Genomic DNA, 12364 nt, shown 5'->3' with positions numbered 1-12364 from the left:
TAGTCATTTAGGAAGTGAACCAGCAGATAGAAAATCTCTCTCTTATCTCTCCCTTTTTGCATAGATCTGTCTTTAAAACAAATACATCTTCAAAAAAGAAATTTAGAATGAAAAACATCATTTTTCCACACAAAGAAAATTCAATTGGCAATATAATAATAGAAGATCATTAATTGGCAAGACCTAATTAGTGGCAGGAAGATCAAACAGAACTATCTTAAAACTTGGAACAGAAATAGAAAGAGCTGGAAACTGTGAGACTTAGAAGACAGATCTGGGAGAACCAACATGTAAATAACAGGGAGTTTGGAAGACGAAGCAGGAACAGATGGAGGAGTGAAAGCAAGCCCCAGCAAACAAACAACTGAAACGTTTCCCTAAGCTGCACAGAGCTGTGTCTGGAGACTGGAAAGCCTGAAGGAGCCCACCTAGTCACACTCTGGTACAATGCCTCCATAAACATGAAGCAGGAACTCATGCAAGCTTTCAGAAAGCAACACCAAATCACTTAGAAAAGAAAAAAACAAGAGACTGGCTTTCAACTTCTCATCAGTGAATGCTGGGAGACAGTGGAGTAATATCTGACTGAATAGAGGATCAGGGCCCCCAGGCACTACTTAGATACAGCAAAGATGCTCTCTTGTCATGGTGGAAGGACAGTGCGTGAGGATTCAGAGCGAGGTACCAGTCATATTCTAACAGGAGAAGACACTTGGGAAAGAAATCTGTTCAAACAGCTCAAAACAGAGACCCAAGACAAGGGGGTGAAAGCAAAGGGAAACATGGAAACATTTTTTTTTTTTTTTTGCATGGAAAACTTTCTTCACATAAAAAGTCAAAATGCAAGCTCAATATCAGAATCCCTTGTTAGACTGGGGTGAGGACAGAGCCTGGGGGTCACTGATCTTACTCACCTTAGCAGTTTCAAGAAAGTACCTTAGGATGCCCCTCGGTGGTTCCAAACAACATTCCCAGATCTTTTGACAAACATGTAACAGAGCTAACGAATGAGAACATGCTATGCCCAAAGCTGGACCCGTCTGCTCTGCCGTCTGTGTTCCCTTTGTGACTTAGGGTCCTATGTGGGAAACACTGGAATTTCTGCTTCCTTTCATCTTCCTGTCTTTCACCACCCCTTACATTTCACCAGTCTACTCCTTTGACATCTTTCAAACCCACTGTTGATGACAACTTCGAAGTGTGTGTGTGTGTGTGTGTGTGTGTGTGTACGGTGACTGCAAGCTTTCGCAGGACTGCTGGCTCCTGTGCTTGCCATTAAATTCACCAATCCAAGCTGACTCTGAAGTAATCCTTCCAAAACCAAAATCTGATCACTTGTCTCCATACTTCAAACTCCTCAGCTGCTCTCCACAGCCTGCCTGGAGCATAAATACTTTCCCCATGGTATCCAGGACCTTTCATCATATAAGCCCATGTTTATCTCATGAATTTCTATTGTTCTGTTTATTTAATTCTATTTTTTTTTGCTCATTTATTTTTTTAAAAAGATTTATTTATTTATTTTTATTACAAAGTGAGATATACAGAGAGGAGGAGAGACAGAGGAAGATCTTCCATCCGATGGTTCACTCCCCAAGTGGCCGCAATGGTTGCAGCTGCTCCAATCCGAAGCCAGGAACCAGGAGCTTTTTCTGGGTCTCCCACGCGGGTGCAGGTTCCCAAAGCTTTGGGACATCCTCGACTGCATTCCCAGACCACAAGCAGGGAGCTGGCTGGGAAGCAGGGCCGCCGGGATTAGAACCAACTATGATATGGGATCTTGGCGTGTTCAAGACGAGGAGTTTAACCACTATACTATTGCGCTGGGCCCTGCTCATTTAATTCTAAAACAAATTACAGAGTTATAGAGAAAGAAGGACACACACACACACATACACCCCTTCCATCTGCTGGTTTACTCCCCAGATGGCTGCAGTGGCTAGGGCTTGGTCAGCCAAAGCTAGGAGCCAGAAGCTTCATCCAGGTCTCCAACTTGGTTGTAGGGCCCATGCGGTTGAGTCACCCTCTGCTGTTGTTCCCAGGCCACCAGCAGGGAGCTTGATTGGAAGCAGAGTAGCCGAGTCATGAACTGGCATCCATATGGGATGCTGGCATTGCTACTAACAATGCCAGTGTCCCCTCTCTCTCCAAAAAACAAACCTAACATTTATAGAAACAACAAGAATTGGATAAACTAGAAGTTTAATGAGAGAATGACTAGGGTGAGTTAACAAACAGTAGCTTTTCTCAGTGTTTGACTGACTCTGGACATGCACCTGCAAAAGCAATGCAATATGGCTCAAGTCCTTGTGTCCTTACACCCATGTGAGAGATGCAGATGAAGTTCCTGGCTCCTGATTGGCTGAGCTCTGCCCATTATGGCCATTTGTGAAGTGAACTAGTGGATAGATCTTTCTCTGTCTTTCTTTTTCTCTTTGTAAATCTGTCTTTCCAATAAAAATAAATAAATCTTTAATACAAACACACAGTTATGTGCCATGTAATGATGATGGTCCCTTAAGATTATATTACCTGGGGCCCGGCGGTGTGGCCTAGTGGCTAAAGTCCTCGCCTTGAAAGCACCGGGATCCCATATGGGCGCCGGTTCTAATTTCGGCAGCCCTGCTTCCCATCCAGCTCCCTGCCTGTGGCCTGGGAAAGCAGTTGAGGACGGCCCAAAAGCTTTGGGACCCTGCACCCGCGTGGGAGACCCGGAAGAGGTTCCTGGTCCCGGCATTGGATCGGCGCAGCACCGGCCCGTTGCGGCTCACTTGGGGAGTGAACCATCGGATGGAAGATCTTCCTCTCTGTCTCTCCTCCTCTCTGTATATCTGGCTTTCCAATAATAAAAAAAAAAAAAAAAAAAAAAAAAAAAAGATTATATTACCTGGTGTGCCCAGTGCAATAGTAGCTAAATCCTCACCTTACAACTGCTGGGATCCTATATGGCTGCTGGTTCATGCCCCGGCTGCTCCACTTCCCATCCAGCTCCTTGCTTGTGACCTAGAAAAGCAGCAGAGGATGACCCACAGTCTTGGGACATTGTACCCACATGGGAGAACTGGAAGAAGCTCCTGGCTCCTGGATTTTGGATTGGCTCAGCTTTGGCCATTGAGGCCACTTGAGGTGTCAACCAGCGGATGGAAGATCTTTCTTTCTCTATCATCTTCTCTCTGTAGATCTGGTTTTCCAATAGAAATAAACCATAAAAATAAACCAGGGAAGCACTGATGTTCATGGTAGTGACATGGGAGCATCCTTTGCATAAGCACACTCTATGGTGCTTCTACAATGATGACACAACCTAGTGGTGCATTTCTTAGAATGAATTCTCTGTGTCAAACAACACCTGACTGTACATACTTTTATCCCATCTCAATCCAGATTTAAATGTGAGAGGGATAAATCAATTGTGGTATAGTCACTCAATGGAATACTATAAGATGAAGATTTACCACAACCAGAGATCTTCTAAAGAATGGGTTGTAGGCTCAGAAATATATAAACCAGTTTTCTGTAAAGAAGACCGTATAACATATCACTAGTCTGATATGCCTATAAAAGGCAATCATATAGCTTTATGAGAAGGCCATGAAATCCCATTTTTATGACAATATGTCAATTACAGAAGGAATTGTTTATAGATTTAGAACCTTAGGAGTTCTAGATTCTATTTCTATAAAATGCAACCCTGACTATTTAATGTGTGCTATTGAAAAGTTTGGGGTTTACATAACCAGTAGTAATGAGGGCATTTTAATCCAGAAAGTGATACTGGGGTGAGGCATTCAGAACATGCTGCTTTGTTGGGTGAGTAGTCAAAATAACCCCAAGTTTGGCTATAGCTAATGGACACTCATATACAATTCTTGACTTAAAAAATAAGATTTATTTATTTTTATGAACAAGTCAGACTTACAGAGGCAGGAGAAACAGAAAGAAAGATGATCTGTCCTCTGGTTCACTCAAGTGGCCACAGAACTGATCTAAAGCCAGGAGCCAGGAGCCTCTTCCAGGTCTCCCACATGGGTACAGGGTCCCAAGGCTCGACTGCTTTCCCACACCACAATCAAGGAGCTGGATGGGAAGTGGAGCAGCTGAGATCAGAACTGGCGCCCACAGGGGATCAAGGCAGATGCAAGGCAAGAACTTTAGCCATTAAGCTGCAGTACCGAGCCCAGTTCTTGACTTCTAATTGCCATCTAAATTCTAGTTCCCTGTACCCTCCCTGTGGTCCTGGAAGGTCGCATGAGAGAAGAAATCCTAAAGGCATTTTCTTGGTCTCTTCCTTTGTCCCCAGTTCTTCCTACCTTGTTATAGCAGGTAAAGACAAATGGAACTGTTGGTACAGGATAAGGTTTCTTACTTCCAGCCATTTAAAGCAGTGAAAAGGGGAGGGGTAACAAAGAAGCAGAAAAGGAATTTGGAAGCAGAGTGAACACCAACAGGGAAGCACTCACAGAGAAGAAGTTGTACTGCGGTGAGGGGGCTACCCTGCTTGGGGCTACAAAGTAAGGTTTGCTCAAAGTAAAAGCCTAGGAGTTGGTGCTGTGGCATAGCAGTGCTAAACCACTGCCTGAAACACCAGCATCCTCTATGGGCAATGGTTCAAGTCCTTGCTGCTCCACTTCTGATCAATCTCTCTGCTAATGTGCCTAGGAAAGCAGCAGAAGCTGGCCCAAGTGCTTGGGTCCTTGCACCCCTGTGGGAGACCAGGATCAAGGAACAATGGCTGTATCCAAGCTCTGTTTGTCTCCCAAGCAGAAATTTGCTATCAAGTATATGGGATCACTTCTCGGCCTTTTGGCTAAGATCAAGTGTAGTAACTATGTGTGAACTAGAGTCCACTCTTCTCTTGGGGATCTCATCCACCATAGGAGGATCTTGCTGGACTTCTTTCCAGGGGGAATTTACAGCTGGAGAGTTTGGTTGCTCCCTAGACTACTTTTGGGCTGTTTCCAGGAAAGCAAGAGAATAGGCATGAGAACAGGAAACATACAACCTGTGTTCTGATTCTGGTTCTTATAGTACCTGGCTGTGATTTACATGTGTTATTAACTTCTTCCACCATAAATTAAACTTTAGGGAAAAGATGATTTCCAAAATTTCCAACTTCCTATAGATAAGAACACAAACTTAAGAATTTACAATACACATTGTAGAACAAGGAGAATCAATACTTTTGTTTTGTTGCTGAAAAATCGACATATGCCAAGTACTGTTCCAAGTATTTTATGCATGTAAATTCCTCATCTACAAGTACAGCAGCCCAAAGCTCACAGAGGTTAAGCGATGTCTCTACAACAAGCAGGTGTCACACTGGGAGTCATCCCAAGGCTATATGTAGGCTCTCGCCACTATATCAATCAGCCAGGTCTATCAGCTTGGCCGTTCAACAGAATCAAGGCAGAATAATTTGAGTACAGATCCCTGAAGTCCACACAAAATCTACTAAGCAGAATCTAGTTGCATGCACATGTGTGTTGGGGGGAGGGAAGGGAGAAAAGATGTTTGAGAATTTAAGATTTGAATGGTTTCCAAGATGGTTGGTGTTGTAGTACAATGGGTAAAGTTTCACCTGTGAAGCTGGCATCCCAGTTCAAGTGGCAGTTCAAGTCCTGGCTGCTTTGATCCTGCTCCAGGTCCCTGTTAATGTGCCTGGGAAAGCAACAGCAGCTGGCATAAATGTGCGGGCCCCTGACACTCACGTGGGAGATCCAACTGGAGCTCCTGGCTGCTGGCTTCTGCCTGGCCAGACCTAGTCATTGCAGTGATTTGGAGACTGAACCAGTGGATGGAAGGTCTTTTACTTGTCTCTTTGTCTCTGACACTCAAAGAAATAAAAAGTTTAAAGAGTTCCCTTGCTGCATAAATTCTACATCTACCAGCTCTTCTAAGAACAAGAGGCACATGATGCAAGAGGTCCTTGTTAAGAACCCACATGACAGCAGTGCTTGGAGTAAGATAGAGGATTACTATTTTGAGTTTAAATGATGGGTTTACTGTGGGCCTCATGTGGGCTAGATAAGGGAAGGGCCACGGTGGGCTGACTGTTCCGACTGGTGCAAGCAAAAACTAGAGTGGGTGAGGGTTGGTTGGGCTAGCCGCAGTACTAGGTGGCAGAGGCTGGCACTTGGAGCTAATTCTGCAACGTCTAATGCCAGAACTACCTGGAGAGTGCATAATCTGGGAGTGAGTGTGGCCTAGAAGGGAAATAGTGGGCACCTCCTTTGGGGCTACCACTCTCATTGGACAGCACGAACACCAGAACAGGGGCAGGAGTGGCTGGACAGAAGGGCACCTGCCAGTAGGTGTGTGGGCTGGATAGTAGGTTGGTTGGGTTGAGCTGGGCTTCAATGCCCATCGACACGTGCGAGAGCTAAACAGGATGTGGGACAGACTTGAAAAGCCTGCGGTGTGTACTGGCAACCATGGGAACCAGGGCAGGGGGCAGAACTGGTGGGGGTTATGGGGAGTCGCCCCAACTAGGCTGCAGCTCCAACCGGTTTGCGTGAGGACCGAGTATGAAGTGGGCAGGATCGAACTGGACTACAACACCCGTTGGTTCACGAGGAAGACAGGGCTGGAAACAGAACGAACCCAGCAATCTCAACGACCAGCATGAGCATAAGCTGATTGGTGTGACGGATGGTGTCGGACTCCGTACTAGCAAACTCGCACAAGAATCAGGCCTGGGATCATCTCAGATGAAGTTTCTTTGGAGATCCCTCCAACTGAACTGCTGATCTTAGAACCCCAACCATGAAGAGACTGTCAGCCAGTGGATTCTGAATAGGGTTCATTGCAATTGGAACTGAGATATTGGCAGCAATCCAGAACTGATGAACAATCGAAACTGTATGAGCAGGACCCTCAGAGCGCGCCTCCCGTTGGGGATCCGGGATGGGTGGGAGGTTGGGTGGGGCTTTGTTTTTTTCCCTGACCCCAGATACAGGGTAAAATGATATTGCTGTGGAAACAATGGTATTACCCACTTTCACCCTGTGGCCCTTGACACTTTGTTCCCTAATCAACTAAGTAAGATTATTAAAAAATAATTTTAAAAAATGATGGGTTTATTACCTGCTGAGCCCCCAAAAAAGATTGACTCAATTTTAGTATTACAGCTTTACTTATTGTTTTTCTGGTATCTGGCACAGTGTTTGTCAAGCAGTTCCCACTGACTCTTTGTTTCATCAATAAAAAAAAGCTAGGCAAACATTAAGCCTGCAGAATACTCTCAAGTTTTGCTGCTTCCCATTCATCCTTCCCTTTACTTAGAGATGCTTCCTTACAGTCAAGGTACTGCGTGCTATACACTGAGCTGTGGGCACTCTTGAAGAGGGATGAGGAGCACAGGCTAACCAGCACAGGGGCTGGCTTTGTGAGGACAGTGCACTGTAGCACACTGAGCGCACAGAACACAGCATGGGGGTTCAGGCTCCACCTCAGTTCAGGGAGCGCTCTGCCTTATAGTACATCAATTCTACGTGCCTGTCCTCTGCACTAGATAAAGATTTCGCTGGTAGGTAACACACTCTAGAAATAGTTTTTAACTTCGGAAATATAGCATCGGAATACATATGCCAAGTGCCCTTGTCCTGGCTTTTTGCATTTTTAAAAAAAATATTTATTTATTTTAATTGCCAAGTCAGATATATACAGAGAGGAAGATCTTCCATCCAATGATTCACTCCCAAGTGATTGTAACTGCCAGAGCTGCGCTGATCCAAAGCCAGGAGCCAGGAGCTAGGAGTTTCTTCTGGCTCTCCCAAGTGGGTGAGAGTTCCCAAGGCTGTGGGCCATCCTCAACTGTTTTCCCAGGCCACAAGCAGGGAGCTGGATGGGAAGCGGAGCCTCTGGGATTAGAACTGGCGCCCATATGGGATCCCGGCGCTTGCAACACGAGGACTTTAGCTACTAGGTCATCGCACCGGGACCCCAATTCTTTGCATTTATGCGTTGGCACAAGAACATGAGACAAATTCTCTGGGTGACTGATGTGTGTGTATGTGTGAGACATTTCAAAAAGTTTGTGGAAGATGAAATTTAAAAATAAGCTTACTTTGATGCAAAAGAATTTTTAAAGTGTGTAATACAGCGATCTTCAGAAAGTTCAAGAAAATGCATATTATATATGTGTGGGTTTTAAAAACTTTAATGTCAAAACATTTTAAAAAACTATTTATTTGAAAGGCAGGAAGAGACAAATATAAATCTTCCATCTGGTTGGTTCATTCACCAGAGCTAAGAGCCTGGAACCCCATCTGGGTCTCCCATGTGGGTGCCAGAAGCCAAAGACATTAGCACTCTTCAAGTGCCGAGAAAACACATATCAAGATAGATTATAATCTGGACCATAAAATAACACCAACAATTAAAAGAACCAAGATCATCCAGAGCATGTTACCCCATCACAATGGAATAGTAACAGAGAAATGACAGGAAAAGCCTCAAATACCTAGAAAACATTTTAAATAATCCATGAAGTAAATATGTGGAAATGAATGAAAATACAACAAATCAACAACCTGTGGATTCAACTACAGCCATGCTGGGAACCAAACTCATAATTAAATCATAAAAAGGGGAGAAGGGGCCAGTGCTTTTGCTCAATTCGTTAATCCTCCACCTCCAAGCACCGCATTCCATATAGGTGCCAGTTCATATCCCAGATGCGCCACTTTCCATCCAGCTTCCTGCTTGCAGCCTGGGAAAGCAGTGGAAGATGACCCAATACCTTGGGACCCTGTACTCATGTAGGAGGCCCAGAAGTTCTAGTTTCTTACTTCAGATCAGACCAGTCTGGCTGTTTTAGATGCTGGGGGAGTGAATCAGTGGATAGAAGATATTTCTCTGTCTCTCCTTCTCTCTGTAAACCTCACCTGCCTTTCCAATAAAAATAAATAAATATTTAAAAAAAAAGAGAGAGAGGGAAGGATGTCTCAAATCCAATTTTTCTTATATTTAAAAAAAAAGACTTATTTTATTTTTATTGGAAAATCAGAAATACAAAGAGGAGGAGAGACAGAGAGGAAGATCTTCCATCCGATGGTTCACTCCCCAAGTGGTTGCAATGTCTGGAGCTGAGCCAATCTGAAGCCAGGTGCCAGGAGCCTCTTCTGGGTCTCCAACACCAATGCACGGTCCCAAGGCTTAGGGTCGTCCTCAACTGCTTTCCCAGTCCACATGCAGGGAGCTGGATGGGAAACAGGGCCACCGGGATAAGAACCAGCACCCATATGGGATCCCGGCATGTACAAGATGAGCATTTTAGTCGCTAGGCTACCATGCCAGGCCCTCAAATCCAAAATTTAAACTCCCACCTGAAGAACCCAGAAAAGAGCAAAATGAATCCAAAACCACCAAAAGGGAGGACATTAACAAAGATCAAAATTAATGAAAAAAGACAAAGAAAACCAGAAAGAAAGAATTGATTCTTTGAAACAATCAATAAAAGTGACACACTTTTAGCAAGATGGAGAAGGGAGATTTTCCTTTCTTCCTCCTTGCCTCACACACTTCTCACCTCCTTTGCTTCAGACTGACCAAAGGACTCAGTTCAGTTACGGCAACCAATACTCTAAGTTCTTCCTGCAAGTCCCTAAGTAGTTAGAAACGGTCACAATGTAAACACTATGGAAAGTTGTTACAAGGTATCATTTAGGAACCATCTCTGCCAATGCTGCCTTGCTATTTTTCCCAGCTCATCTCTGGCTACCCTTTCCGGTTCATGCCAGTTTTGCTGTCCTTGCTGTTCCTCGAAAAGGTGAACAGTGGCCTGCATCTGGTTTTCCCACTGCTTGTTTTCCCACATACAGCTTGGTTTTTATGTCCTTCAGGCTGGGCTCAAACATCACCTGGTTAATGAGGCCTTCTGACTTGCAGAGACAAAATGCCTACGCACTCAAGCCCATACGTTTCTCAGCCTCTTGCCCATCCTGATTTTTAGTCAAGGTGCTATCACTTTCTGACGCAGGCCACACTTGGGGTTCTCACAAAGATTTGGCAGGGTAGTGCTCCAGACTTCAGCATTTGAAAACAACTAGCTGAACAAATGAATGAACCACTAGCTTGGGAGTAAAGAATTGATTTGATTTCTGAATCTATCAGTTTTAGCTATGTACCAGGAACCTAGGGCAGGTAACTTAGCCATGTTTTAAGTGTTCTCGTCTATCCATTAGCGATAATCATCCTCATTCTATAAGAATACTGATTTAAAATGCATTTAATGTAGCTTAACTTGGTATAGAATGCTTGTTGTCATTTAATATAGAAATACAGCCTAGGACTTGGCGCAGTGGCCTAGCTGCTAAAGTCCTAGTGTTGTAAGCGCCGGATTCCATATAGGCGCCAGTTGCAATCCCAGCAGTTCCATTTCCCATCCAGCTCCTTGCTTGTGGCTTAGGAAAGCTGTCGAGATGGCACAAAGCCTTGGGACGCAGCACTTGCATGGGAGACCCAGAAGAAGTTCCTGGCTCCTGGCTCCTGGCTTCGGACTGGTGCAGTACCGGCCATTGGGGTCACTTGGGCAGTGAATCATCAGATGGAAGATCTTCCTCTCTGTCTCTCCTCCTCTTTGTATATCTAACTTTGCAATAAAATAAATAAATCCGAAAGAAAGAAAGAAATGGCCTATGTGTAGACTCCATAAGTACTCTCTTATGAATAGATACCGACGTTAGGTTAGTCACTTCTTTTACGTTAATTAGCTCAATCAGCTAGAAACCAGGTGCTGGCGTCAGAAGCACGGCTAAGGGTGTGGTCTCTGCCTTCAAATCTTGACCATGTCTTTCACCAAACCCCAGTCTTCCCCTCTCGTTAAATGGAACTGACATAATCCCTAGCACCTTAGCGTTGCTGTGTGGGTTATGAGTTACCACAAGGCAACAAAGTTAAGCACAAAGCAAGTGTAGATGTTGCTGGGCTCACAAGTCAGGATGAGGAGGAGGGGCAAATCCAACTCAGCAGAGGGCCTCGGAACCACACTAGCAGGCATTCCTTGCAGTTGGTCTCCTCCATTCTAAACCTCGGGTCACCTCTACAAAACACGAAGTACCTTCCATCCCTTCCTCTCCACCCTCACCCCAACGTGGCTGGGCGAGGGAAACACCTCTACTGCTTGGATCGCTGGAATGGAAGGTTTTCAAACAAAAGTATAAAAAGTAGAGTTTGCGGGGAACTGAGCAGGAACAGCTGGTCCCTGGACTGGGTGGGCTCTCAGCTGGTCCCTAGACTGGGTGGGCGCTCAGCGGACCAAAGTGCGGGGAAAAGGGCACTTCAGGGGGCTTGGGAGAACCAAAACTCAGCTTTTCGGGGGGCCGGCCAAGGTGAGCAAGGATGCCCCCTCCCCCGCCCCAGATCACGGTATTTTAGCCTCCACGGCCCCATCAGCCCTGCCATTAAGGGATCTCTGCCACGGAGCTCCCGCCTGCTCCCACCACTCTTCCCTTACCTCGTCTTCAGCATTTCCCTCACTCTCCCGCCTCCTCCGCCCGCCGGAAATGACGCACTAAGTAGTGCGCCGTCCCGCGCCAGAAAGGTTCTGCGGAGCGGGAGAAAGGGTTTCAGTGAGACTCACTGCGCCGGCGTCCCGGCAGGGGCGGTTCAAGCGTCTTCCGGGGGGCCGAGGAACTACGCTTCGTCCTGGGCCCTGTCTCTTTTCAAGTTCGCTGGGCGAGGTTCAGAGAGGCCGCCGTCTCTTGAGGAACGTTTCTCTGCATCTGGAAACCGGTCGGGGCTCCGCTTCTCCAGCCCTTGCCCTCTGACCCGGCTCGCACGGCGGGGTGAGAGGTCGGGTGGCCATCTTGTGGCGGCGGCGCGGGCGGCTGTTACTGCGGAGACCCCTCCCTTCCCCCTCAGGGCCTTGCTGGCCGTGGTGTCAGTTGGTCCAGAGGCCGGCCGTCTGTCAGCCGAGGTCTCCGGGCCGCGTGCGGTCGCCCTTCCCGCCGCACTGGGGGCGCGGCCCAGGCCGCTCTCTGCCGCCGCCACCATGTCCTCCTTCTCCGAGTCGGCCCTGGAGAAGAAGCTGTCGGAGCTGAGCAACTCTCAGCAGAGCGTGCAGACCTTGTCGCTGTGGCTCATCCACCACCGCAAGCACGCGGGGCCCATCGTCTCCGTGTGGCACCGCGAGCTCCGCAAAGGTAAACCGGCCCCCTCTTTTACCTCTCCCTCCCGCCCCCCGCACACCCTGGTCTGTCCCATCTCCTTCCATCCACTCTCCCTCTGCAGGCCTGGACCCCTCTGATGGCCCCTCTGAGTTTGGGGACCGTTTTATCTCTGTTCCTCGAAGATTGCAACAAGGCCCGACAGGGTGGAAGGTACTTGCGTGGAGCAGAGCTTAGGTGTAGAAGAAGATGGGCCG

General features: G+C 46.7%; 2 protein-coding genes and 1 pseudogene across 6 annotated transcripts in view; 2 read left to right on the top strand and 1 right to left on the bottom strand.

The window, feature by feature from the left end:
• TTI1 (TELO2 interacting protein 1) overlaps positions 1 to 11579 on the bottom strand; it is a 42469-nt gene extending 30890 nt beyond the window's left edge. The window contains exon 1 of one of the 3 annotated variants that reach the window (XM_058679555.1): positions 11456 to 11579. The gene's annotated coding sequence lies outside the window, so the exon portion shown is untranslated. Of the gene's footprint in view, positions 1 to 914; positions 1100 to 11455 lie in introns of those variants that run through there. The other 2 variants (XM_058679553.1, XM_058679554.1) reach the window with 2 other exon arrangements.
• Positions 4788 to 4853, top strand: LOC118760206 (U2 spliceosomal RNA; annotated as a pseudogene).
• Positions 11580 to 11582: 3 nt separating the features above from the next.
• RPRD1B (regulation of nuclear pre-mRNA domain containing 1B) overlaps positions 11583 to 12364 on the top strand; it is a 55965-nt gene continuing 55183 nt past the window's right edge. The window contains exon 1 of one of the 3 annotated variants that reach the window (XM_058679558.1): positions 11583 to 12143. In XM_058679558.1, coding sequence (XP_058535541.1) covers positions 11993 to 12143 — 151 coding nt within the window. In that variant the 5' untranslated portion in view covers positions 11583 to 11992. The remainder of the gene's footprint in view (positions 12144 to 12364) is intronic. The other 2 variants (XM_058679557.1, XM_058679556.1) reach the window with 2 other exon arrangements.

This window comes from Ochotona princeps, chromosome 22 (genome assembly GCF_030435755.1).
Source record: "Ochotona princeps isolate mOchPri1 chromosome 22, mOchPri1.hap1, whole genome shotgun sequence".
In the NCBI taxonomy this organism is placed as follows: Eukaryota; Metazoa; Chordata; class Mammalia; order Lagomorpha; family Ochotonidae; genus Ochotona; species Ochotona princeps.
This window is presented reverse-complemented; position numbering and strand designations above follow the sequence as displayed.